This window comes from Electrophorus electricus, chromosome 8 (assembly GCF_041902795.1).
Source record: "Electrophorus electricus isolate QZ-2024a chromosome 8, ASM4190279v1, whole genome shotgun sequence".
Taxonomy (NCBI): Eukaryota; Metazoa; Chordata; class Actinopteri; order Gymnotiformes; family Gymnotidae; genus Electrophorus; species Electrophorus electricus.
The window spans coordinates 3,547,766-3,570,792 of record NC_137504.1 but is presented as its reverse complement, the minus strand read 5'-3'; the positions used below and the strand labels follow the sequence as shown (position 1 = coordinate 3,570,792).

The 23,027-nt window shown below is 40.9% G+C and overlaps 4 protein-coding genes across 5 annotated transcripts; 2 read left to right on the top strand and 2 right to left on the bottom strand.

Moving 5' to 3' along the window:
* Positions 1-152: 152 nt before the first annotated feature.
* On the bottom strand, positions 153-3,946 carry gpn3 (GPN-loop GTPase 3). The gene is made up of 8 exons (XM_027004105.3): positions 3,744-3,946; positions 3,355-3,463; positions 3,018-3,185; positions 2,504-2,628; positions 2,235-2,350; positions 2,018-2,114; positions 754-882; positions 153-539 (listed from the first exon to the last, which is right to left on the bottom strand). Exons 1-8 carry the CDS (start codon positions 3,789-3,791, stop codon positions 474-476), a joined length of 858 nt encoding a protein of 285 aa, XP_026859906.1. The 5' UTR covers positions 3,792-3,946; the 3' UTR covers positions 153-473.
* A 2,639-nt stretch (positions 3,947-6,585) lies between these two features.
* vps29 (VPS29 retromer complex component) lies at positions 6,586-10,411 on the bottom strand. Of its 2 annotated transcripts, none has more exons than XM_027004099.3 (4): positions 10,320-10,411; positions 8,202-8,393; positions 7,723-7,958; positions 6,586-7,037 (listed from the first exon to the last, which is right to left on the bottom strand). In XM_027004099.3, the coding sequence occupies exons 1-4, from the start codon at positions 10,320-10,322 to the stop codon at positions 6,920-6,922; spliced, it is 549 nt and encodes a 182-aa protein (XP_026859900.1). In that variant the 5' UTR covers positions 10,323-10,411; the 3' UTR covers positions 6,586-6,919. The 2 variants fall into 2 exon arrangements, with proteins under 2 accessions (XP_026859900.1, XP_081576286.1); XM_081720160.1 differs by lacking the exon at positions 10,320-10,411 and adding an exon at positions 9,094-9,135.
* Positions 10,412-10,640: 229 nt separating this feature from the next.
* gtf3c5 (general transcription factor IIIC, polypeptide 5) lies at positions 10,641-16,193 on the top strand. The gene is made up of 11 exons (XM_027004086.2): positions 10,641-10,967; positions 11,253-11,451; positions 11,588-11,786; positions 12,145-12,340; positions 13,510-13,614; positions 13,959-14,073; positions 14,269-14,349; positions 14,490-14,578; positions 14,804-14,886; positions 15,077-15,219; positions 15,926-16,193. Exons 1-11 carry the CDS (start codon positions 10,761-10,763, stop codon positions 16,072-16,074), a joined length of 1,566 nt encoding a protein of 521 aa, XP_026859887.2. The 5' UTR covers positions 10,641-10,760; the 3' UTR covers positions 16,075-16,193.
* A 929-nt stretch (positions 16,194-17,122) lies between these two features.
* Positions 17,123-22,891, top strand: cel.2 (carboxyl ester lipase, tandem duplicate 2). Its single transcript, XM_027004233.3, has 11 exons — positions 17,123-17,191; positions 17,500-17,647; positions 18,045-18,164; positions 18,251-18,448; positions 18,631-18,761; positions 18,889-18,996; positions 19,343-19,457; positions 19,918-20,104; positions 20,832-21,035; positions 21,216-21,413; positions 21,666-22,891. The coding sequence occupies exons 1-11, from the start codon at positions 17,123-17,125 to the stop codon at positions 21,877-21,879; spliced, it is 1,692 nt and encodes a 563-aa protein (XP_026860034.2). The 3' UTR covers positions 21,880-22,891.
* Positions 22,892-23,027: the final 136 nt, after the last annotated feature.

The window sequence follows — 23,027 nt, the reverse complement described above, 5'->3', positions numbered from 1 at the left end:
ATTGCAACTGCCCGTATGGTCCACGAGGGGGCGCCAATCACCTAACATATAAACTTATATACTTAACTTATACATACTTAACTTATATAAAACGGTTCAATCCTATAAATGACATTTTTGGACTTCCAAAAGATGCCCCAATAGCACGACACTTCTCCAATTTAGGCATTTTTATTGAAAAAAATACTTAAATATACAACTCTGAGTATTGTACTATACTATAAGAGAAAGCATTGCTCAGGATAAAGAAAGAATCACGCAGTCAGTGATGAACAGATTCTTGAGGACCCTGGTCTGTGTCAGTCCCTGGGGCCCTGTTCTACAGCAATGTCTTGCACTTCCAGGTTTGGAGAGCCCCAATATCAATGGAACTAAGATTTTCCTTTTTTTTAAATGTCCTTCCAGCTCTCATTTGCTGAATTTGTCACAGGCAGAGAAATTATATTTCTATGACAACAACATTGCCTGGGCCTTTAGGAATCCACTCTGTCTTGGAAGAACTCATCATAATTTGTGTTGCTTGGTTCCTCGTCAACTTCCTGAGGAAGAAAAACAATTAAATAATAATAAAAAAAAGCGCGCGCACACACACACACACACACACACACACACACACACACACACACACACACACATATATATATATAAAGTAACAGTCATGTGAAGTAATTTTGCTATTTTAATAGGAAAAAACACAATTTAGGTTCTTATTAACTGTTAGGTTCTTATTAACTGTTTTGTTTTGTTTTTTACCTTTGGCTCTTTGAATTCTAGATCCTCCCCATACTGGATAGAGAAATCAATGTGTTGAAGAACAATGTTGATACCTTCCTCATCAGTGCGGTCAAAGGGCAGGAATCGCACCATGCTGAAGTCATCGATCTATGAAGAAACAGAACAGTTTTAACCATTTCAAATATAGGTTTAAGTTTTAACTTTTTTGCATTGCATTCTATTAGATTTTATTACATTCTTGTACTAAATGTTGCAGTAGATTTGATTATTCTACTACTGCTACTGATATATTTAGTTTCATTTGTTTGTTATAGATGTTCATAACGGACTGCCACCGGTCAGCTTCTGACTACAGGACCACTGCTGACAGGATGTCATTTAACTAGGGCCAAAACAACAGTGGCAATATTTGCATACAAAGAACTTCATCAGGCTGGATGTGTTCATTCCAAATGACAACTTTCAGTAAAATGCTTATATGCCCCCTAAACAGCAGTGCTCTGAAAACACAGGTGTGATAATAAATGTAAAAATTAACGTGCATGTGATGAGCTCCGTTTAGTGCTCAAGTTGTCATGACAACTAAAAGCTCCTGGATAGCTTATAAGCATGTTAGGTGTGTGGTGCACCTTCCTCGGTCCACCTTGTTTTTGACATCACTTAAAACATAGCCGCCCCAGGCACGTAGGCTCTTTGTGTAGCTAATTTACTGAATGCAAAATAAGAATTATTCTAACCTGCTGTTAATGACCTTTGTGTTAAGATATTAATTGAATTACATTTAACTTTTTGCCAACACTTTTCAATTATTTACAAACCTTTGAACATTTATAGCATTAGCTTTTTTTAATTAGTTTTTTCCCCCCACCAGAACAGTATTTGCTACCATGGTTTTCTCAGTGTGAAGGAAAGGAAAGCATGCAAAAAGTCTGATTATAAAGGGCTATTAGGCATCACGTAACTGTAGACACTGACACCAATAGCAGAGTGCCACAGTAGCTGGTATTGTAGTGGCACAGAAGTATTGGACACAGCAGTGTTACAGGAGGTTTTTTTACAAATCTGCTGAGTGTCTTGGTATCCTCCAGTCAGCTGAAGTCCTGCAGTCGGGAAAACTGACCACAGGTGAGAAATTTATGGATGACAGAAAATATGCATGGTGCCAGATAACAGTTAACAGGCAACAGACAATATCTGTACAACAAGGTGCTTCTAGTAAATAAATGTGCTGCTTTGGAAACAAAATCTGGCTCATTCAATGCAGTAGTTCCCCATGGCTTACCAAACCGCAGATAGCTTTGGTGAGTTTCTTAAATTTTTTGCTTCTCAGTGTGGTCGAGCTGTCCTCCATCATTGAATACATATCTGGGTCCAGATATCTGATGTGAACAAATTACCCCTTTGTTTATTTGTGTATTATTATTATATAGAGTCTACAGTATTTGACCACACAAATGAATAGATTTGATAAAATTTAAAAACCTTACTGAAGCTCTTACTTCTCAATTTCTTTCTTGGATTTTGGGTTAAGCAGGTCCATTTTGGTCATAAGGTTGACCTGAGGGATTTCTAGCACCACCATGGCACTCAAAGCTGCCATTACACCGGAAATAAACTAGAATGCAGAGAGAAACCCCTTTAACATGCTACCTTTGCTACTAGTTCATATGACTGTGGTAAAATCAATGACAGTGTGAACTGAGGAAAAATTGCATTATTCACGAAGGGAAGAATGAACACTTGGGCATCTCCAGGTCTGTTCTTTTACCTTGAAGCTCTCCACCATGAACTGAGAGTCGACCAAGAACACACCACACACACGGAATTCCCACTGCTGCAGCTGCTCCACCAACTGCTTCATGACCGGAAGATGAGTGTACAGCTCAATCTGACCTGCACGCAGAGGGAATCACTCTAGAATAATCAGGATTTAAGCAGAGGCCTGAACATTTATTCGGAATAATGTGGATTTGTGCAAAGACCTGACCATTTATTCATCATCCTTAAGCATTTTTCAACAGGTTCAACAACTCAGGAGAATTTATTGCCTTTCATAAATAAATGAATTTCCCTGCTCAGTGTGATCCAGCAATGTCTTTAAGTCCCAAATCTGTTTGATGATTCAGCTCTACCGAGATCTTCAAACTCATAGTAAACAACTGAGGCTATAAGCACCACAACTAAAGCTCTGAAGATGAACTGGCTCCCAACATTCAACTCCATTACAAATCCCACTACCTTGCTCATCATGGCCAATAGAAATGAATTAAACAGCTAATAACCTGGGCAGTCAAAAAGAATGTAGTCATCCTCTGTATGACCAAGACTTTCCTCCAGCCAGTCAAAGTTACTGGCAAAGTATTCCATGCAGAACACCAGTCCTCCATTGGGGCCAAACCTCAACGTGTCATCCTCCATCACATCGTCGACCTGGATCAGCTCTCGGATATCTGTCCATTTAATTCCCCCCCAAAAAAGCAAAAAAAAAAAATTTAAAAAATCATCACATTAACACCTTTCTATGCGTTGACGGTAAGAACCTGTATGACTTCTAAGGACATGCCTACCACAGATGGTGTTTCCATGGCTCTAGGCCTCCGCCACCCTGGCCGTTCTTACCTGCCATAACTGGGTAGTTAAAGTGCTCTGCCGCGGGGTCAAGGTTCACAACCTGTACAGAGCGGTTGATGGCCTCTGCGTGCTGTATCATCGTGGAGCAGTATGTGCTCTGTGAAGGTAATGAAACAGAGCTTTCATAGTCCTGGCAGTGGCGCTCTATGCATGACAGGCCTTATCGTGGGAACCTGATAGACTCCATAACGGAGCCAAATGACTGGTATACGGTAGATCATGCAGTGTTAAAAAAAACTGGCGTTTTTGTTTTTTTTTTATCCAGAGGGACTTAAAGGCAGCGACCAAAACTACTGTGTGTGGCAAATAAAACATTAACGTGAGCTAGCACAGCTCACCCACGCAACCTGACATGCGAGTGGCTTTACTCCTTTTACCTTCCCACTTCCAGCGGGCCCCATTACGAGCTGCGCATAGCGGGGCATTTTCACCAGTATCACCAGCTCCTCACGTAATACCGAATAGACTCCACCAAATCTAATCTAAATCGCCGCTGTAAAGTCCCTGTTCAAATGCCGTACATAAAACATGTTGCACAAAGCGTCCATTCTGATTTTTTTGGTCAACATCCTGTCGGCAAGTGCTGACGTCGGAGGATGCCTACGGATGTCAAAATAAAAGACAACATTTCAAAATACGAGAGCGGAGAGTCATTAATCAGACAGCCGATACCCAGATCGTGAAAGGGTGAGAACCCTGTAAGTTCAGGATTTCTGTCAAGTTATACAAGCGTACCGGACCATCTAGTACTGGTTGTTCGAAAATGGCATGACATTAAAACACAAAATACACGATTTCCATTGAAAACCAGTAGTACCCCCCCCCCCCCCGACCGTCAAGGTGAGTTGCTTTCAATCGGAGATCAGTGTAATGAATATCTATCGCAAATAGATTGATCGATTGATCAATAGAAAATATTTGTTTAATAGTTTAAATTAAATGATTGTGTGGTGTGGGCGCGGTCATCAGGATTAATATGTTAGTAATATTGAATACGTGGTTAGTAAAATTCACTATCTTATGTCATTTTATAGCCAGAATATTAAACTAGGATACGTGGTCTACAGGTAACAGGTAGCGTAAGGATTCATTATTTCACAACATTTAAGTTTTTATATTATGAAGTGTTTCTCACCTCGTTTTCTGATATCTATTTATGCCCATTGCACCTTTGTCTGTCAGTCATGCATCATTTACTAATGCGTTTTCTCCGTCCCCATATGCCATAAAATGTATCTGATTTCTCTAAATACATGTTCCTTTTTTCTTTTGCTTTTACACGCACTTGATTAACCAAAGTTGTACATGTACAAATGCCAGTGTACAAATTACACAAATTGTGTTGCCAGTGTACAAATTACAGGTCTACAGTGAAATTTGTATTTATTTTTAAAAAAAAATTCTTAAAATCCAGTAAAGTGTAGCTAAGTCTTTCTTGCAACCTGATAAGTGCTTTTTTTCCCATGTGGTGTGTGGACGCTAAAGAAACATTACACTTGCAACAAACAAGACGAGTCTCTCCTTGGTGTTGAGCCTATTGAATTCAAAAATCTTAATGTGCAAATGTAATTCACTTATGAACATTTGACCATCTTTTATACCCTGATGACTTTACAAACTCAGAAAGCATAATGTCCATTACATTTTTAAATTTCTATATTTTTTAGATTTTCTGTTGACTTGATTTCGACGTGTGGATTCCAGTGTGACCTGAGAGTCCTGGTAAATAAGCTCAGTACATGTGCAAAACAGGTATGCAGCAGCTGACAATAGTCCTGGATACTTACAACCCTGTTCACATTCCAAGGGCAATGATAACATATCCATTTCTACAGGTACGACTAACTCAATACCTCTAACCCAAAAAAGTAATTAAACTGCCCACTGAAATGATCTTGGATTCTCCACTGACTTATTTATTTTTTCCATCCAAATCTGAATGTGTGTGGAAACTCCCTTTTGGCTCAATCTATAACAGTATAACAAATATAAATATCTAATTAAATTTAACTGATATTCTAAATCTGAATGAATAAATACCTTAATAAAAATCCAAGCCCGTGGTGAAGTGTGTACACGTTCTCTGTTTCAGCACCCAGGCTTGACGCCAGGACAAAAGCACTATTTGTATACAGTGGATGAATTTTATGGCAAGAATTATGTATGGCAGCTGCTACAGCAGTACTACATAAATGTGACTCGCAGAGCTATCCGGACAGGTGCACAGACACCTGAGTGGCCCTCTACAGACGCAGACTTCGTTGCCAACCTGCAACTGAGTGCCTGTACCCCAGAGCTGCAACACAGCTCGAAGCCCCAGAAAAAGCACTCTGGTGCGAAAGAAAATGGACAGAAACCTCAAGTGGCATCAGGCAAAAAGACACTTGTTCTGCCTAAAATCGGTCATCGGAAAAGGTGACAAATTACACTGACCTAAAATAATACTTCACATAAAAATGATTGAGGCCAGCATTTCACTACTGTGACAATTACAGCTTGATCTCAAGGGTTCCAGAATCGAATGTAAGAAAACCAAAACAAACTGCGAAAAAGATCAAAAATGCTTCAAGTAAGTCCTTCCCAACAGGAGACTATTGAAGATGCACAGTATGTGTAATATAAAGATATACTGCCATATTGACTTTTGCCACTGTCCAGTAGCATCTCCCTGATGTTAGACGGAACACACCTTCTGAACTCTCATTTTCAGGACCAAGCCAAAGAAAGGCAGAAGTAGAGTGGGATGTGACTGAGGAGGACTCACTATCTGGCATCAGCTCCCTGTCTCTTAGTGGAAAGGAGTTTCCAGGCATCATATAAAGCAACATCTTCACTTGTGTACTGTTTGGCAGGAAGTCAGCATGGGCTTACTCTAAACATTTCACTGCTGCAGCTTGTTACATTCCAGTGTCCATTTCACTATTCATGTACTACACATTTTGTGTTTGTTACTGACATTTCTGCCTTTCTATATCTTTTGAATGCTTATATCCTTGTTGATGCAAAGCACTCTGACTTGTCTATGAAACGTGCTGTAGAAATTAACTTGCCTTGTCTAGAAAATATCAGCGGCACCTGCACACCAATACACTTCGAAGATGTCAACAATCACTGTTCTCGATGATCATACCTAAATGTTTTCTTCAAACTGCTTTTGTGTCTGTTGATGGATTTTGCTTACACAGGAATATAAATAACAAGCATTTTAGGACGTTGATATACATGATATGTGACTTTATTGTATGAAATATTTTTGAATTAAGGCCTTAAAGCAGAGAAGGCCTTGAAAAACAGGACATAAACATGAAAAACAGCACAAGTATACTGTACTAATATTAAGCAAATAAAACATTATTGCATTCTAAACAACCATTTGCTGATGAAGAGAAGACAAGCAAATACAGATGGCATATAAACAGTATTATACACGTCACTGAAGTAGGAGAACGTTGTGGTATAGCATCTGCTCTGGGCTCACGTCCTGGGCCGTGGTCAAGGAGAAAGGAGATAACAGAATCCTGAACAAAGGCAACCGGCATTCTCCGTCATTCTCTTACGACTTCTTGTATTCGATTCTCTCGACCTTTACGTCATCGCCAATGAGCTGGTACACATACGTGACAACCGTGGATGCTTGGATGTCCATCAGAACAAAAGATGGTGTGATGTTGCTGTGGAGACACACAGGTAGAAAATGAACACACGGTCGCAATACATAATGCAACTTCCACATTTTAAAAAAAATGTAATGCCCTTTTCTTTTAAGTTCTCTCATTGCTGCAAGCTTTCCTTAAAACCAAATCCCCGCGGTTAAAGGAAGGATGATTCTCATGAGGTTTAACACCATTCTACTGCATATTCAAACGGACCTTTTCTGATTCTGATGTGCTATAAATGTTAAGTTGGTGATGGCATTTGAAAATGAGGGAATATAAAGGGAGGAAGAAGACAAAAAAAGGTGGAAGATCTTAGCCCTGAAGTTGATCTGTTACAGCAGACGTGAAAGCATCACTTACAAAGCTGAATTTCATAAAGACTTTTGCGATGGAGCTGTTGTGTTTGCACGACCTGTCCCAGCAAGGGGCTCATTTGAAAGCTTATTTTCCAGTATGTACAAATGAATCTAATCTGGTCAGTGCCAAACTGACTTCACGGATTGGAGGGAAAAAAAGTGTAAACTCACGGGAAGGAGGGAGGGATAATTAAAACAACAACAAAAACCTTTACAAGGCTCGAATTCCTACTTTATGAGACTGTACCGTTTTATCAGTGCCCCTTCAGGCAAATGAACAGATCTTCATTACGCAAGTGAACGGAATCTCTTAGATCCGGTGAAGCGTGATGTCGGTGCCGTACCTCTCCAGCGCATTATAGGCTCCCGTAGCTGAGCCAGGGTTGATGTAGAACTTGTTCTCATTCTCGAAGGCCTCAAACTTGTGTGTGTGGCCCGAGATGAGGATGTCCACATCCAGCTGTCTTTGCAACAGGGCAAGGCTGGCCATGTCACCCCACGGGATCACCTGGTGTCCATGGATCAGCCCAATTTTAAACTGCCCCACAGTTACCACCTTCTGCTCTGGGTAATTCAGGTTCTGTCATTCAAAGGACAAAAACAAAGCAAACAAACAAACAAATAAATAAATAAATAATGATTCGATTTGGCATTTTTGCTCAAATAAGCCACACTGAAGGGAGCCTTTTTCTCCCAGATTGTGCAATGTAAAAGAAAAAAAAAAGCAGGAAAAGAAGACAAAAAAAAAATAGGACCTGAAAGATTTTTGTAGATTTAAAAAGATGTTATCTGATACAGTTTTGAGAAAGAATAACACAATAACCTCATCAAAGTCCCCTCTGACGATGTGCACATCTCCAGCCAGCGTTTTGAGGTAGTCATAGCTTTCCTTTGTGCAGAGGTTCCCAGTGCAGAGAATATGCTGAATCTTGCCTGGCACCAGCAGCTTTTTGAATTTGGCTGGCAGGGTATTGCATCGGTGGGGAATGTGCAGGTCACCCAATACAAGCACCAGCTGGGAATACACGAGAAAGGGTTAAGATGAAATATCACTTCACTCTGAAAGACATCATCAACAAAGCCATTCTTGCTATATAAACACTGACAGATAAGAGTTATGCACAAAGATAATGGTTGACAAGTGAAACTATACTTACTTCAATGATATTTACTTTGTTTGCACACACATTAGACCATTACTCTATGTGTTAGTGAGTTAAAAGTCAACTTGGTTATATTCTTTTATATGCTCTTATATTCTTCAAATGACTAAACCTGTTTGTTGTTGGTGATGCTCAGTAAAATGTTTGTCTCATAAACAAAGAATAAATCAAAAGGAGGCATTAGGATAAGAAATGTGATTTAGAACTAGATCCTCACCAAATTCACACATGCCTTTTCTATCAGCAAGATGATCAATAGCTATTACTAACAAATTACCAAATTCCAAATATGCTATTGAGCATTGATCATACTCAGCCTTCGTTACAAGAGTGTTTTAAGGATTGTAATTAAATCCATTGCAGTCAAGTGTCAACAAGTGTGGGAGGAGTTTACCAAGCACATCCAAGGACATCTTTACATGTTTCCTATACAAAGCAGCACTCAGACTAGTTCCAGCAGCCCAGTGGGAGCAGGGTTACTATGAGAACATCCCGTTAGTCTGCGATAGAAGCCTCCATAAAGCAGTGTGGAGCGAACCGTGGCGCACTTACTCTGTGACCAGCCTGAATACAATGCATGTTGATTGGAGACAGGATGGGGTACAGTGGGTGAGAAGGAGTGGTGGGGGGGGGAGAGATCAAAATGATGCGTAATCACAAATAAAGGAACAACAATAAGACAAGGTTGTGAGACAGAAAAAAAGGAAACTGAAATACCAAGTGGACAAAATCAACATCAAATGAACACGTAAAACACAAATCCAAATGTTAGGTGATGGTGGTTAATAAAAGGTTAGTAATGTGTGGTTAGTGTGAAGATTGGGAGCCTAGAGCCTTGTTTGTTTTCATTTAGGAAAAGTTGTGAACACCAAACTTAAACTGCAAATGAGAATATGATTTATGAAAGATAAAATTCTTTCATTTAAACAGCAGTTGAAAACTAATCTTAGTTCATGTATTTGAAAGGTTGCCAGCGATGCACGTTATTAGGCTACAGTTGAAGCGTTTAACAGCATGCCTGTATTTGGCCTTCCAGCACTATTCATTGAAACCTTAGACGTTTCATTTATCCAGCCTTTGGGAACTTTTAGAGAAACATCTGCACTAGTCCTACTTCTGGACCACAGCGGTTTATTATGTTTTATACTAGGCAAACCCCACTGTCAACAGACAGACATAATGCTTGTTTTAACTCCATGTAACAAAAAGCGCAACGCACAAACCCAGTTTTTTTTAAGATGTTGCACCTCTTGACAGCAAAACCGAAAAAAAACACCGAAAGGATAGACGGCTAACGGGTTAAGCACTCACAAAGCAGTGGGCTATTACAATACCATCAGTGGTCCTACTGACAGCAGAAAATGAAACGAATTTAAGAACAAACTGGTCAACATAAGAAAGAAAATATCAGGCGGCGTTAGCTAGCTAGCTAACATATCTAGCGAACAGAGAGGGCTTCGATTTACGAGACATGACACGCTCCAAATATAAAGGGACATTCATTAACATGAAGCTTTCCCAGTAAAGCATCCTGAACTAACCTATTAATTATTACCGTGACGGGACAACAGGGCTTCACTCCACCTAGCCGTGGTGGCTATCTTAGCTAGCGCTAGCCGGCTAACTCCATGGGATTACTATGGTGAACGCTAGCCAGTTAGCTAGTTAGTTTGCTGCGTCCGCGTACGTTTTCAGTTTGTACGGATAATCCCGATTGTATGGTGTGAACACCAGGCCAGTCTAAATGTATAAAACGCTGTGATAAATTTAAAGCTTACCATTTTCTTTAAACTGTAAGTTTCTACTGGCTCCCCGGAAGCGACTAGTCACGCGATATGCAGCACAACTATTAGAGACGAGCGGGTTTCCGATTGGCCCCTCAGACGTATTGGCCCTTTCAAAATAAAAGCCCTCGGAATAATTTGGAAACAAACTTCGTGATTAGATTTTGCAATATATATATATAAAACATATTTCTATATATTGTTTTTTGCGTTTGTGTTTTATATGATCTAAAATTTATTATTTAATAGTCATGTAGTCATGTTCGTCAAAGTTGGAACGAATAGTATACAGCGATCTTTTCCTCCACCGGACCGTTCACTCGAACGGACATGTTTTCCTAAATCAAGTGTAACGTTATTGTTGATGTCTTAATGCAGAAAATGGTTTGGTATTTCACACAGTTTGAGAGTAGAGTCCGCTAAAGATCCCCAGCAATGGATATGACAGTAAACAGCACTACTTTAGTTACGGAACCTGTGAGCGAAGGGAATGGTAAATTACTGGATGCACCACTTGCGTCGGGCAGCACAGCAACGCTGTCTTTAACAGACAAAAAGCTCGTTTGTGTGGAGTATCCTGGTTTTGTTATTAGTGTGGATAACATGCTGGACAGCGTTGGAGGTGAACAAGCACTGACCAAGGTGATCATTTACTTACTGCTAGTACTTCAGAGAGGAAGATACGGACACTTTTGGTTTCTATTTGAATGCTGATTACTCAGTAGACACAGGCACAGACATACACATGTATAATATGTAGCTCTGTTTTTAGATGTTGTACTGAATGTTACATATGTAAGATGCAATGAAATAGATTAAATATAAGCAGTATAACAAGATAAAAAAAACGTCCTTGTTGCCCTATTAGGTGTGATTCAAATACTGCAAAGCATACTACTTAAACCATTTTCTTTTGCATGTTTATAGACATATGCGGATTCATCCAAACGGCTTGAGCTACGGTTCCGCCCCAAAGATCCGTACTGTCACCCTGTTTGTGGGAACCGCTATTCCTCCAACAACCTGCTCCTCCGAGTGTGTCGCAGGAAGCGCAAAGGGAGTAGCGGCGAAGCTCACATCACCATGGAGATCCTCGGCCTCATTGGGACCACGTATAAATTTCAAGGTGGACCTCTCTATCCATGCACCTTGGCTAGGAAAAACACTGGTGTCTTCCCTCAGTCTGAACCAATCTAACTCATTCATCATCATCATCATCATCATCATCATCATCTTCTTCTTCTTCTTCTTCTTTTTTTAAGGAATGGCAGATTTTCAGTACCTTGCCATGCACAATGAGCCAGATGGCTCCAAGGTCTCTTTGTATGACAAGGTGATTTTGCGCAAACCTGAGAAGAAGGAATTCTTTGACCTTTCCGTGCCACTGTTTCTCCCACCTCCACTCTTCTCTCGACTGGATGGGCCTGTGGATTACTTCTATCGGCCAGACAGCATGCACAGGTGAGCTTTGGCTTTCTGAGGCTCAGGGGATTTGCTTTATTACACCACATTTAATGTACTAAGGGGGCTAATAATAGTAAACAAAAATAGCTCTAGACCACTGAGGAGAAAGTGTTAAAGTATGCTGCATGTTTTCTATAATGTAAATTCTATAATGTACATTTTCTATAATGTAAATTCTACCGACTTTATTGTAGAAAAAAATAGTTTAGAAAGTATTATAATCTTTGCAACCTTTAAATGTTGTCATTGGTTTTAGCTGTTGTGTTTTAAGATCTGTTTTAATGCATGATTTTATATGTATAGTATTCTTTGTATTCAATTTGAATGACTTATTCTGTTGTCTCAAACTGTACAGGGAAGGAAACATGCAGTCATTGCTCTTAAATGAGAACCTCATTGGTCCAAACCGAGCCAGGAGGCCACACAATGCCATTTTTGTTAATTTTGATGAGAAGAGTATTCCAACAGAACCCCTAGAGGCTGCCAAGATTAACTGGAAGAAGAATTCTATCCACCACAGTGATATTAAGGCAGAGGAAGAAATGAGAAAGGTTAGTTTTTAAATAAATAAGATACAATATAATACTGGAAGTGTTTTATCTGTATGTAATGGTCAGTTTGTCTTAAGATATTATTGTAACAGTCTTGATGTGGATGGGGAAAGACTTCATTCATCTGACTAAAACTGGATGAATGAGCAGAAATTTCAAAAACGTTTTAGAGCAACAAATGATTACAGATTAACCTGTCAAAGAATATTGGGGTTGCATATTATTTCTGTTGAGGAGTCTATTATTCTGAAACAGGCTTATCCACTTGAATGGCCCCCTAATTAAATTTACAACATCAGCCGCTTAAGTAATGAATATCCCTTTAATTAATACATATGTTCCCTAGTAATTTATTTAATTAATTAAATTAACTGAAGCCTGGTCACACGTTTTTTGGTCTGCTTTCTGCATTTGTTTTATATAAGCGGCTGATGTTTTTATAAGTGGCTGATGTTGTAAATTTACAACATCAGCCGCTTAAGTAATGAATATCCCCTTAATTAATACATATGTTCCCTAGTAATTTAATTAATTATTAATTAAATTAACTGAAGCCTGGTCACACGTTTTTTGGTCTGCTTTCTGCATTTGTTTTATATTTTATTGTTTTAAGAATACAGTTACTTTATATAAGTTTTGGATGATTTTAGAATGCCTCAAAACCAGTGAAAATACACACTTGTTTTAAAGAAATGCCATCAGTGTCTATGATGAGTGTCTATGACAAGTCTATGAGAGGAACACATGAGTGTGTGTGCTACCATCACTGCAGGAATGTCGGAAATCTCACTGCAGTTGCTTTAATCCAGAGTCGGCTCTGCTTTAAACCAATCTGGTTGGAACACCGTTGCTAAGCAACTGGACATCTAAACAAGTTAGGCTAAAGCAATGATTGCTTCTTCATTTTTTTTGTTGTTTTTTTTTTTTAAAGAAAATTGCTGATAACTGAACAACCATAGGTTTCAGAAAACTTAAAAAAAAAACTTTTGTCCTTAATCATTGGTAGAAAGCACAAGGGGGTAAAGCCTAAAACACAAAATGAAAAATAAACAAGTGCTAGCTAAACAAATAACATTATGATTATCTCAGGAGAAAGACAGTAAACTGTCCACTCCTGTTTTGCATTCTTGCATAATGTAGGTCTAATTTTTTCCTTTCTTTTAATTCAGCTGTTTGAGAGACGGCCCATATGGTCCCGCAATGCTGTCAAAGCGAACGTGGACATCCACCCAGAGAAGCTGAAATTGCTGCTTCCTTACCTGGCCTACTACATGGTGAGAAAGAAGCCCAGACTGAAAGCTAGCAGTCAGAATGTTTCCTCTCTCACCCATTTGCTCATGATGGAGGAGTACAAAAACTGTGTACTGTGATGATACCTTTTGGTGTTGAGTTAGAACTAGGGGGTGTCTTTGTTTGTATACATGGGGCATATGCTTGTGAAAAGGAACACCCTGATTTTATTCAGTGAACATGTTACTCTGAATGAAGTGTGTGTGTGTGTGTGTGTGTGTGTGTGTGTGTGTGTGTGTGTGTGTGTGTGTGTGTGTGTGTGTGTGTGTGTGTGTGTGTGCGCGTGTGCGTGCGTGTGTGTGTGTGTATCCGTCTGTAACTGCATCAGTTGACTGGGCCATGGAGAAGTCTTTGGGTAAGATTTGGATATGATCCTCGAACGAACCCAGAGGCTAAAATCTACCAGGTTCTCGACTTCCGGATCCGCTGTGGTATGAAACATGGTGAGGACCATCAGCACATCATTGTATCAGCAAAGCTACGAGAATGACACTGACCTCACCCTGATTAACAAAATTATGAGTTTCTACCATAAATGAATTTAAGACTGAAAACTAGCTCACTTCCCAGTCCTTTCTGATGGTTGTACTGGTTAGTTGTTCATTGAGCAGAATGCTTGTGTTATTCTCTCGCTATAGGATATGGTGTCAATGACATGCCAGTTAAGGCTAAAAGAAGTGCCTACCACTACTGTCTCCCAACCACTGTCAACAAAGCAGGTGAAAGAACCGAGGAAGGCTTCTTACCTGACGACATCACGCTTACTTTACTCGATAATGGACCAACAGCAAAACTAGAACAAGAGAGTTGTGGCTACAACATCTGACCAACTGGTTGTTTGCCTTTTATGTATCTTTAGTTCCCCAGCCAGCCAGTCTAAAGGAATTCACCCAAGATGGTACTTCACCCTCAAGCGCCAAACCCTCTTCATTACGATACATTCTCAAGGTGCGTTCACATTGTATCAGACTATAGCTGTATGTTCTTTCGCAGGTCACTTTGGCATTTTTCCTTACCAGATATATCAAAAGCTTTCTTCTGTGCAGACATGTTCTTATGGGTGACATTAAAAGCACAGAACATTGGGGAAACTAAGAAGAGGGAGAAACAGACAGAAGGGTGCATTTTACTGTGGCATCCTATGACCCTGTATGACCTTCCCATCTTTTGCAGGAGTCTGCTTATGTATTCCGTGAGGGAATGTTGCCTCCCTACAGACAGATGTTATATCAGCTGTGTGATCTGGACGTGGAGCAGTAAGGATCCGTTTTTGCCTGATAATCCATCCTTCCATCCCTGTAAAATCGGCATGAAAAGTCAAGTGTGACTTGGGGATGTGTTACTGAACCTCTTTCCTCGAGATAAACCCTAGTGCTAAACGTTGGAGCGTAGGGGCAGATATCAGGTGGCAGCTCACGATCGGCATTCATGTTAATGCATCCTCAGAATAAAGGGCATTATCCAAAGGAATGATGGGAAGGAGGAAGTGTGTGATGAGAGGGACGGTTGGTGTTTGCCCCAGACTGCAGATGATCTCAGGGACATCATCTCCTCCATGATCACCCAGGTCGTGCGAGCCAAGAGACCTGGTAAAAGCACCGCACACTAGATACCGCAAATATTTTTAAATACCTTTCGTATCCACTAGCTACAGCAAATGTGACTGATTTTGTTTTTGCAAGATTAGAACTAGGTTTTACACCGGTTCGCTCACTCCCAGCGTTCTGAAAGCAGTATAAACTCATTAGCAGTGAGATTCCTCTCTGTTCTTCCATGTACACATTTTAATTTGGCTACGGATTTGCACCTGTACATTTGGGACCCTTGCAATGTGCTGCTTTTCTGTTTTCTTTTGTTGGCAGCACTGGGTTAGTTGAGTATTAACTAGCTTTCAGGATCAAGAAAACACCTGCATTCTTTCCATTGCTATTTTGGGCGTGAGGTCAGGAGTTATGCGATGCAGTCTTTATTGCTCATATTTTACCACTTGTGTTGATTTAAAGGTAGCAGGCATTGCTGTTATTTAAATATACAGTGTAAATCTGCATCTGAGTGTGGGAATCTCACTCTGTAATATTTCACCGGCACCTTTAGCACTCAGTAGCTTGCAGTGGTCATGCATTAACCAGGCACTACCGAATGGTTGTTCTTTAGACTGGACGATGACTTCAGTCTGTTGCCAAGTTGAGCATTTAAATTAAACTGACGGTCGTTGTGTTTCTGAGAGGAGTGTATATTTGTAAAATGTAATTTTAAAAAATGACCTTTAAATTTTTGTCCCTTCCTCTCTCGTAGCATCATCTTCCCCAAAGCTGAAGCCAGTGAGGGCTGGACGCAAGATGGAAGAAAGTGATGAAGATGACGAAGAAGAATATGATGATGAATACAAGCCCTCCGAAGGGAGTGAAAATGAAATGGAGACAGAAATGCTTGATTATATGTAAACCTGTTCTGGAATTCTGGAACAGGACCAGGAACGTGTACATGTGCAGAACATCAGTGCACCAGCTCAAACTGTATTTTTAACATCTTTGTGAAATAAATGCTTTCTCAGCAATTCAAATATGTGTGTGTCAGTCTAAAAGCTCATGAATGCTGTTTGGCTGCTGTTGAATCAGAAATACATCCAGTCAGAAACTGCAAAAATTACGGGGTATCGGTGCAGTCAGAAAAAATGCAAATTAATGAAAAAATGTAGCAACCTTATGTGACAGGAAGGTAGACAGGTGTAAGATGGCAAGAACTTCTCACATGAAAACACTGTTTCTGGCATCACTAGCAACTTACCACTCTCCATGGTTTCAGACTGGCAGCACTTCATGATTACACAATACTCCTGTTGTCTTCCTCTGTTCATATCACAGTGCTCAAACGTGCGTGGACATGTACTGAGACATATTATCTTCTAATGCTGAAATGCACAGAACTTTTTCTTCGAATTACTGTTTCATGCACCTCAGTAGCTCAAAGCAACTCCATGACCTCATAGTGTGGGGTCAGTTTTATGTTTTCATCTCAGGTTGGTCTTTGTACAAATCACACTAACAGGTTGAATTGTGTATGGGTGGGTGGGTGTGATTGGTATTAAAAGCCCACTGAGGAACACCCTGAACTGTGCTTATGCTAACACTGGGACTAGTAATAAGCTGCTTTCATGCTGTGATAAACCTGCCTGCTCTGGTGTGTTCTGGTTGAAAGGTCTCACAATTAGTTTGTCTCTAGCGTATGTTTCAGAAAAAAAGTAAATGCAGACTAAACGTAATTTTCACCGGGTCCTGAACTAGACTTGGTACTGAATTCTGTACCCAAGTGTTTAACTATGAGAACTAAAGATAAAAACCCACATGTTGACCCTTGAGATAAGAATAGAAAGTACATCTTTTTTTTTCTTTTTTTTAAGAGATATGAGCAGACATGTTTATATATTTAAATATACACACAGTAAATAAAAGGAGAAAGACAGATCATCTGTTTCACACCTGTGCCTGGTGAATGATGATGGAGGTGTGGAGGCTTTTCGCAGCATTGTGCCTGTTGCTTAGTACTGCACATGCCACAAGTGTGAGTGAATATTTACATTTTAATATTACAACAGTTTCATAATTAAAATGTACTTTTTGTACTTAAAAAATTATATATATATATATTTTAAAGAAAGCTTCAGATTAGGTATGCTAATGGTTGCATTAACTAACTGATGATCCTGAGAACAAACTGACTGCGAGAGCTATTTCAAATGTATGAATGCTATTTTAATTGACTCCCTTCATTTATCAATTCTTTGATCACAAATCACACGTCCCAGTTTGGAAGCACTCATTTTCGATCGAAGAGTTTCTGGTGATTTATTCAAGCTCCATGTGCTGTAGCTGGGAGCTGTATACACAGAAGGTGGCATGGTGGAGGGGACAAACCACAAGGTAGGACTGTTCCGCTCCATGGATGTCTTTAAGGGAGTCCCTTTTGCTGCCCAGCCTGGGCGATTCGAGAAACCCAAACCTCACCCTGGCTGGAGTGGTGAGTGCATTTAGCTCTGCAGACACAGCAACTCATTCCAACATATCAGTTTAATTTGTTTGAATTTATATTTGTGGTCATTTACGTATATGCCCAAACATGCGTGTGCCTGCATACAGAAAGTTGAATGTGAAATTGCATAAATAGTAGGCTGTGTCCAAGTTCTTCATATGTTGGTAAGCGATAAATAATTTGTTTCGTTGAATTTGGACTGTGTAACTATGTAATCAACTACATTACAGTTATAATTAACACTGTAATCCAGATATGTTTGTGTGCTCAGGCGTTTGGCACAATTAACATAGTTTTTCTGCATCATAAATTAAAAAAGCAAGGCATGCTTTTATTTTTTTATTTGATTTCTGTGGTCCAAATTCTTCCACCTGTTTCTGCACAGGTATTCTGAAGACCAAGGACTTTGCTAAGCGGTGTCTGCAGTTAACGTTACTTCAAAATAATAAAAGAGGCAGTGAAGACTGCCTGTACCTCAACATCTGGGTCCCCCATGGCCGAAAAGGTAAGTAATCGGCACGCCTGACCATTGACCTCCATGATAGCACTAAGCCATGGTGTATGTATTAGGTGTCTGATTTCCCTCTGTAGTCTCCACTGGCCTTCCTGTCATGTTGTACATCTTTGGAGGCGGCTACCTGGTCGGGGGTTCTCAGGGCGCTAACTTCCTAAATAACTACCTGTACAGCGGAGAGGAGATTGCTGACAGAGGAGACGTCATCGTGGTGACCGTAAACTACCGTGTCGGCACCCTCGGGTTCCTCAGCTCAGGAGATTCTGAATTACCTGGTACAAGCTAGGAAATGAGTGCTTTGCCAAGCAAATTAACGCCATTTCAGTGAAAGAGTATTAACATGAGTCTTGAAACATGACATGAGAATTTAACAATTTGGATCTAATTAACTGGATCCTGTTGACATGAGAATTTAACAAATTTGGATCTAATTAAATTACTACACCTTGATTTACAGGGAACTATGGCCTCTGGGATCAGCAAGCTGCTATAGCGTGGGTGCACAGAAACATCAGGGCTTTTGGAGGAGACGCCGAGAACATTACCATCTTTGGAGAATCTGCTGGAGCCGCCAGTGTGAACTTCCAGGTAGAGTGGTGCTTTACATCCTTTCATCTAGTACCTGCATAGCTACTGTGTAGGTACTGTTTATTATACACGTGCGTACGTCTGTGTGTGTGTGTGTGTGTGTGTGTGTGTGTGTCTGCCTGCACAGATGCTGACCCCCCACAACAAAGGCTTAATTCGCAGGGCTATATCTCAGAGTGGTGTCGCTCTGTGTCCCTGGGCGGTTAACAGGAATCCTAGAGCATTTGCAGAGGAGGTACGTGTGTGTAAAAAACCTACTGCCTAAAGATGTGCATCTGTAAATATAAGGGAGGTTTAACTGACATTTAACTTTTATTTAACTTAACCCAGAGAAGTCGTAAAACGTTTTTGTACCGACCTTCCTCACCTACACTCAAATCTGTTTACTTACTACCCTCAGCAGTCAATTTGTGGCAAACAGTAATATGCCAGTGCCAATTCAGTCATATTTGGCACTGTTACCACTGCATTTAAAAATCTGCTTTTAGGCCTTAAGAAAACAGGAGACCGTTATCTTGTGTGATAAACACGGTTAAGAAAATGCTTAGTATTTTATGCTGCGTTGCTTACTCGGCTGGCAGGTTGCTAGGAAGGTAGGCTGCCCCACTGATGCGGGCATGGTGAACTGTCTGAAGATGACTGACCCTGTTGAGCTCACTCTCGCTGGAACCCTCAACCTGAAGGGCTCTCCTGCACGTAAGCAGAGCGATTACGATAATCGAAGGCAAAATAATGACCAGAATAATTCCTGCGTCAGCTACTGTCGCTGAGAAACACACACGCATGCACGCACACACACGCGCGCACACACACACACACACACACACACACACACACACACACACACACACACACTCTACTACTCTATGTGGCATTGTGATAGCATTTTGTTTTACACATTTTACACTAACAGCAAAGTTGAAAGTTTTTAGAAACAAACTGGAAGCAAAAGCTAATTAGTTCCTCTGTGTATAAAAAATATTGGTGACCATATATGTAAACAAATCGTACTTGGAGCTCCTTTATCAATTTTCCTTGTTTCGCTGTTTATTGTAACTTTCTATTCAGCAGCGTATATAATCCAGTTCATTTAAGACCCAAACACAGCTAAGCCTTGACCGTGCTTAAGTTGCCAGTTATGTCCATAATCCTCCAGACCCCATTGTGCAGAACCTGGTCCTCTCCCCCGTAATTGATGGTGATTTCCTCCCTGATGACCCCAGCACCCTGTTCCACAACGCCGCTGACATTGACTATATTGCTGGCATCAACGACATGGATGGGCATATCTTCACTGGCTTTGACGTCCCGTCTGTAAATCAGCCTATCCAGTCGACTCCAGTGTAAGTGCCTCTGCTTCTGTGTCTTCCTCTAAAGCTTCTCAGCACGTTGTAGGAGATCGTATCAGAGGAGACATTTGATCTCCTCGCCTGTGCTTTGTCCCTCAAAACACGCGCACACCTCGAGAGATTCTCCTTCACATTCTCATGTCAGCTAAATGCCGTAGATGTAGAAATGTGATTTTGGCTCTTCCATTTATGACATCACATCTCATATTTACCAGTATCTTTCAGTGCTGGTTTGGGATATAAGGACCACGATCAAGCCCAATTTAACTGAAAATAGCCCAGCTATGTTGAATTCATGTTTACCCTCATGCATATACTGTACAAGTGCACAGTATAAATAATATGTAAATATTCCTTCTATTATTCCCACAATGCAAAGCTGGAAAACATTTAGCATTTAAAAGACAAAACTATGTGTTGGACAAAACTATGAAAAACATCAATAAATAAATAAAGATGCAGATAATATTTCTGGAGCAGCAATGTTATTAGAGACTAGAAGTTATACATACAAACTAAAATGTTATGGTCCTTTGATCGACTGACACCCTGTGCAAGGTTGGGTCCTGCCAAGGGAAGAATTTCACTATTCACTTCTTTATGGACTTTGATTTGAAAGTCGTCTGAAAAATGTGGAAACTGTTCTGAGATCAGCAGTTTCAGTCTGAGAAGTCTGTGTATTCTTTTATTCTTCTACATTTTGCTGTTCCCCTCCACGCAGGGAGGACGTGCAGCAGCTCCTGACGGCCCTGACCAGGGCAAAGGGCCCAGCTGCAGCGGCTGCTGCCATGCAGCAATACACTTCCAGCTGGGGAGGAAAACCTGGCAAGGACGAAATCAAAAGAACCATCGTGGAAATTGAGACTGACTACATCTTCCTCGTCCCGACCCAAATAGCCCTGTATCTGCACGCCAAGCACGCCAAGTGAGCGACGCGCCCCACGTGTGTTAGGATTCCCAAACCACGGAAACAAGGCTGACGATCATAAAATAAACTTACTGTTCAGGCCTAAATGTGAACCGGCTTCTGGAGCTGAATGTAATGCTCCCCATTTTCTTGCATCCTTCTGCTTTCATCAGACTTGTCGTTCCGTTTTCCCGACAGAACGGCGCGCACCTACTCCTACCTGTTCTCTGAGCCCAGCCGACTCCCCGCCTACCCGTCTTGGATGGGGGCGGACCACGCTGACGACCTGCAGTACGTGTTTGGGAAGCCCTTCACCACTCCCCTGGGCTACTTCCCTCGCCATCGCAAGGTCTCCAAACACTTCATCTCCTACTGGACCAACTTCGCCAAGACTGGGTAACATATGCGACAGCCCTGCTTATGTCTTTGGGGAATTAAACCACCGATAAGAAGTGGAAACAGTTTGCTGCTTTATTAGTTGAGTTATGAACACTAAGCGTATCGCATCTTCAAAGGTTAGAAGCTCTTTAAGCATGTTCTTTCTATCATACATTTTTGACGATAGAAAGATGTTCAAAAAAATTCATGAATGGTTTCCTTGAGTTGCCCAATACTCTTTCCCCTTTTCCTTCTCTTGCTACTTCACAGAGACCCCAATGTCGGTGGCTCTGAGATACCGGTGTTCTGGCCCAGGTTCATTGGTGAAGGGCACCAGTTTGTGGACATCAACCATAACACGGGCAAGGACTCTGTCAAACAGAAGATGAGGAGTCGCTTTGTCTACTTCTGGACCACCACCTACATGAGCTTCCCAAATGTGAACGAAACAGTTTCACTTCCCGTTGATCAGTATCTGTCTTAGACACTCTGCACAGCTTCCTGTGATTGCCAAAAAAAATGGACCCAATAAAACAAACCATCTCTCTGCTTAAGGGCTTAACATTTGTTAGTTGTTTTATGAAACATTCCCGTCACCAAATTCCTGCTTGTACCAACCATATACAGTAAAATGATGATACAATTTTTCCCTTTCTATGTCAAAATCCAAATATGTACCCCTTTTCACATTAAACCTCATTATATAGCAACCACGGGTTGTATACTGTATACACATACAAGGGAATGCAGATGCCATCACGTGAATACTGTGGTACTCTCACCACTAGAGGACAGTGGAGTTCTGTACACAGTTATTACCGCCTCTTTACCTTCCAGCTTCCTCTCAGTCCTTGTGTGGTCAGTGTCTTCTTAGCTGTAGCAGGTGTGTTAGATTCGGTTTAGCACTGCAAGAAGGCAGATCTTAGTTAGACGGACAACTGGAAGCTGTGAGAGTGCAAACGTGAACAGCAATGCACAAGGTTAATGGATCCGCCAGAGTGCTAAACGTATTCGGCTTGCTTTAGAACAGAGTGCATGCTCTGGTCTTGAAAGGCTGTAGTCCAGCATTTTGGGAACGTTTTCCTGCACAAAGACACCCTTATTTATTGCACAACTTGAAGATTAAGCAAAGCGTCTGGAATATTCCATCCCTGAGGCTCCGCGCGTGCTTTAAACACAGAGGGCCGATAAAGGCTGGGGCGAAATACCACTAAAACGACAGCAATCACATTTTAGGGAAATCTGAGCCTTTTCCTTCAAGAAAGCGCTTTTCATCGTGATAAAAATTAAACAGCTCTCGTATTTAAAAAGACCGAACTACCAGACTAACCACGACTATGGGCTTTGAGATTTCTGACCAGATCCTGGATCCCGTATCGCTGTGCATGCTGGATTCTGCAGCTATATGGCCACGTGCCGAACTACATTACCACTGGAGCTATTGAATTTTTATTTATTTATTTAAATTTCCATTTTAATTTCAGCAAGTAACTCGCACTCTCGACAATGCAGTACGGTCTTCTCGGCTGTCCCAATGAGTCAAGACTATGACAAAAACACGACTCACGAAAGCCGTGCATCCCCGACCGCCTCGTGACTCTCACCTGCGGAGGCGTGTCAGCCACCGCATCG

Coding starts and splice junctions, on each gene's coding strand:
- gpn3 (XM_027004105.3), bottom strand. CDS start 3,791: ATGCCCCGCTATGCGCAGCTCGTAATGGGGCCCGCTGGAAGTGGGAAG. Junction 3,464..3,743: donor GGCCCGCTGGAAGTGGGAAG/GTAAAAGGAGTA, acceptor TTACCTTCACAG/AGCACATACTGCTCCACGAT. Junction 2,351..2,503: donor TCATGGTGGAGAGCTTCAAG/GTAAAAGAACAG, acceptor TCTGCATTCTAG/TTTATTTCCGGTGTAATGGC.
- vps29 (XM_081720160.1), bottom strand. CDS start 9,120: ATGCATTGTATTCAGGCTGGTCACAGA. Junction 7,959..8,201: donor TCAGAGGGGACTTTGATGAG/GTTATTGTGTTA, acceptor TTTGAATGACAG/AACCTGAATTACCCAGAGCA. Junction 7,038..7,722: donor GCCTATAATGCGCTGGAGAG/GTACGGCACCGA, acceptor GTGTCTCCACAG/CAACATCACACCATCTTTTG.
- gtf3c5 (XM_027004086.2), top strand. CDS start 10,761: ATGGATATGACAGTAAACAGCACTACTTTAGTTACGGAACCTGTGAGC. Junction 11,787..12,144: donor CGGCCAGACAGCATGCACAG/GTGAGCTTTGGC, acceptor CAAACTGTACAG/GGAAGGAAACATGCAGTCAT. Junction 14,579..14,803: donor CATTACGATACATTCTCAAG/GTGCGTTCACAT, acceptor CATCTTTTGCAG/GAGTCTGCTTATGTATTCCG.
- cel.2 (XM_027004233.3), top strand. CDS start 17,123: ATGATGATGGAGGTGTGGAGGCTTTTCGCAGCATTGTGCCTGTTGCTT. Junction 17,192..17,499: donor GTACTGCACATGCCACAAGT/GTGAGTGAATAT, acceptor CATGTGCTGTAG/CTGGGAGCTGTATACACAGA. Junction 21,036..21,215: donor CTGCACGCCAAGCACGCCAA/GTGAGCGACGCG, acceptor TTTTCCCGACAG/AACGGCGCGCACCTACTCCT.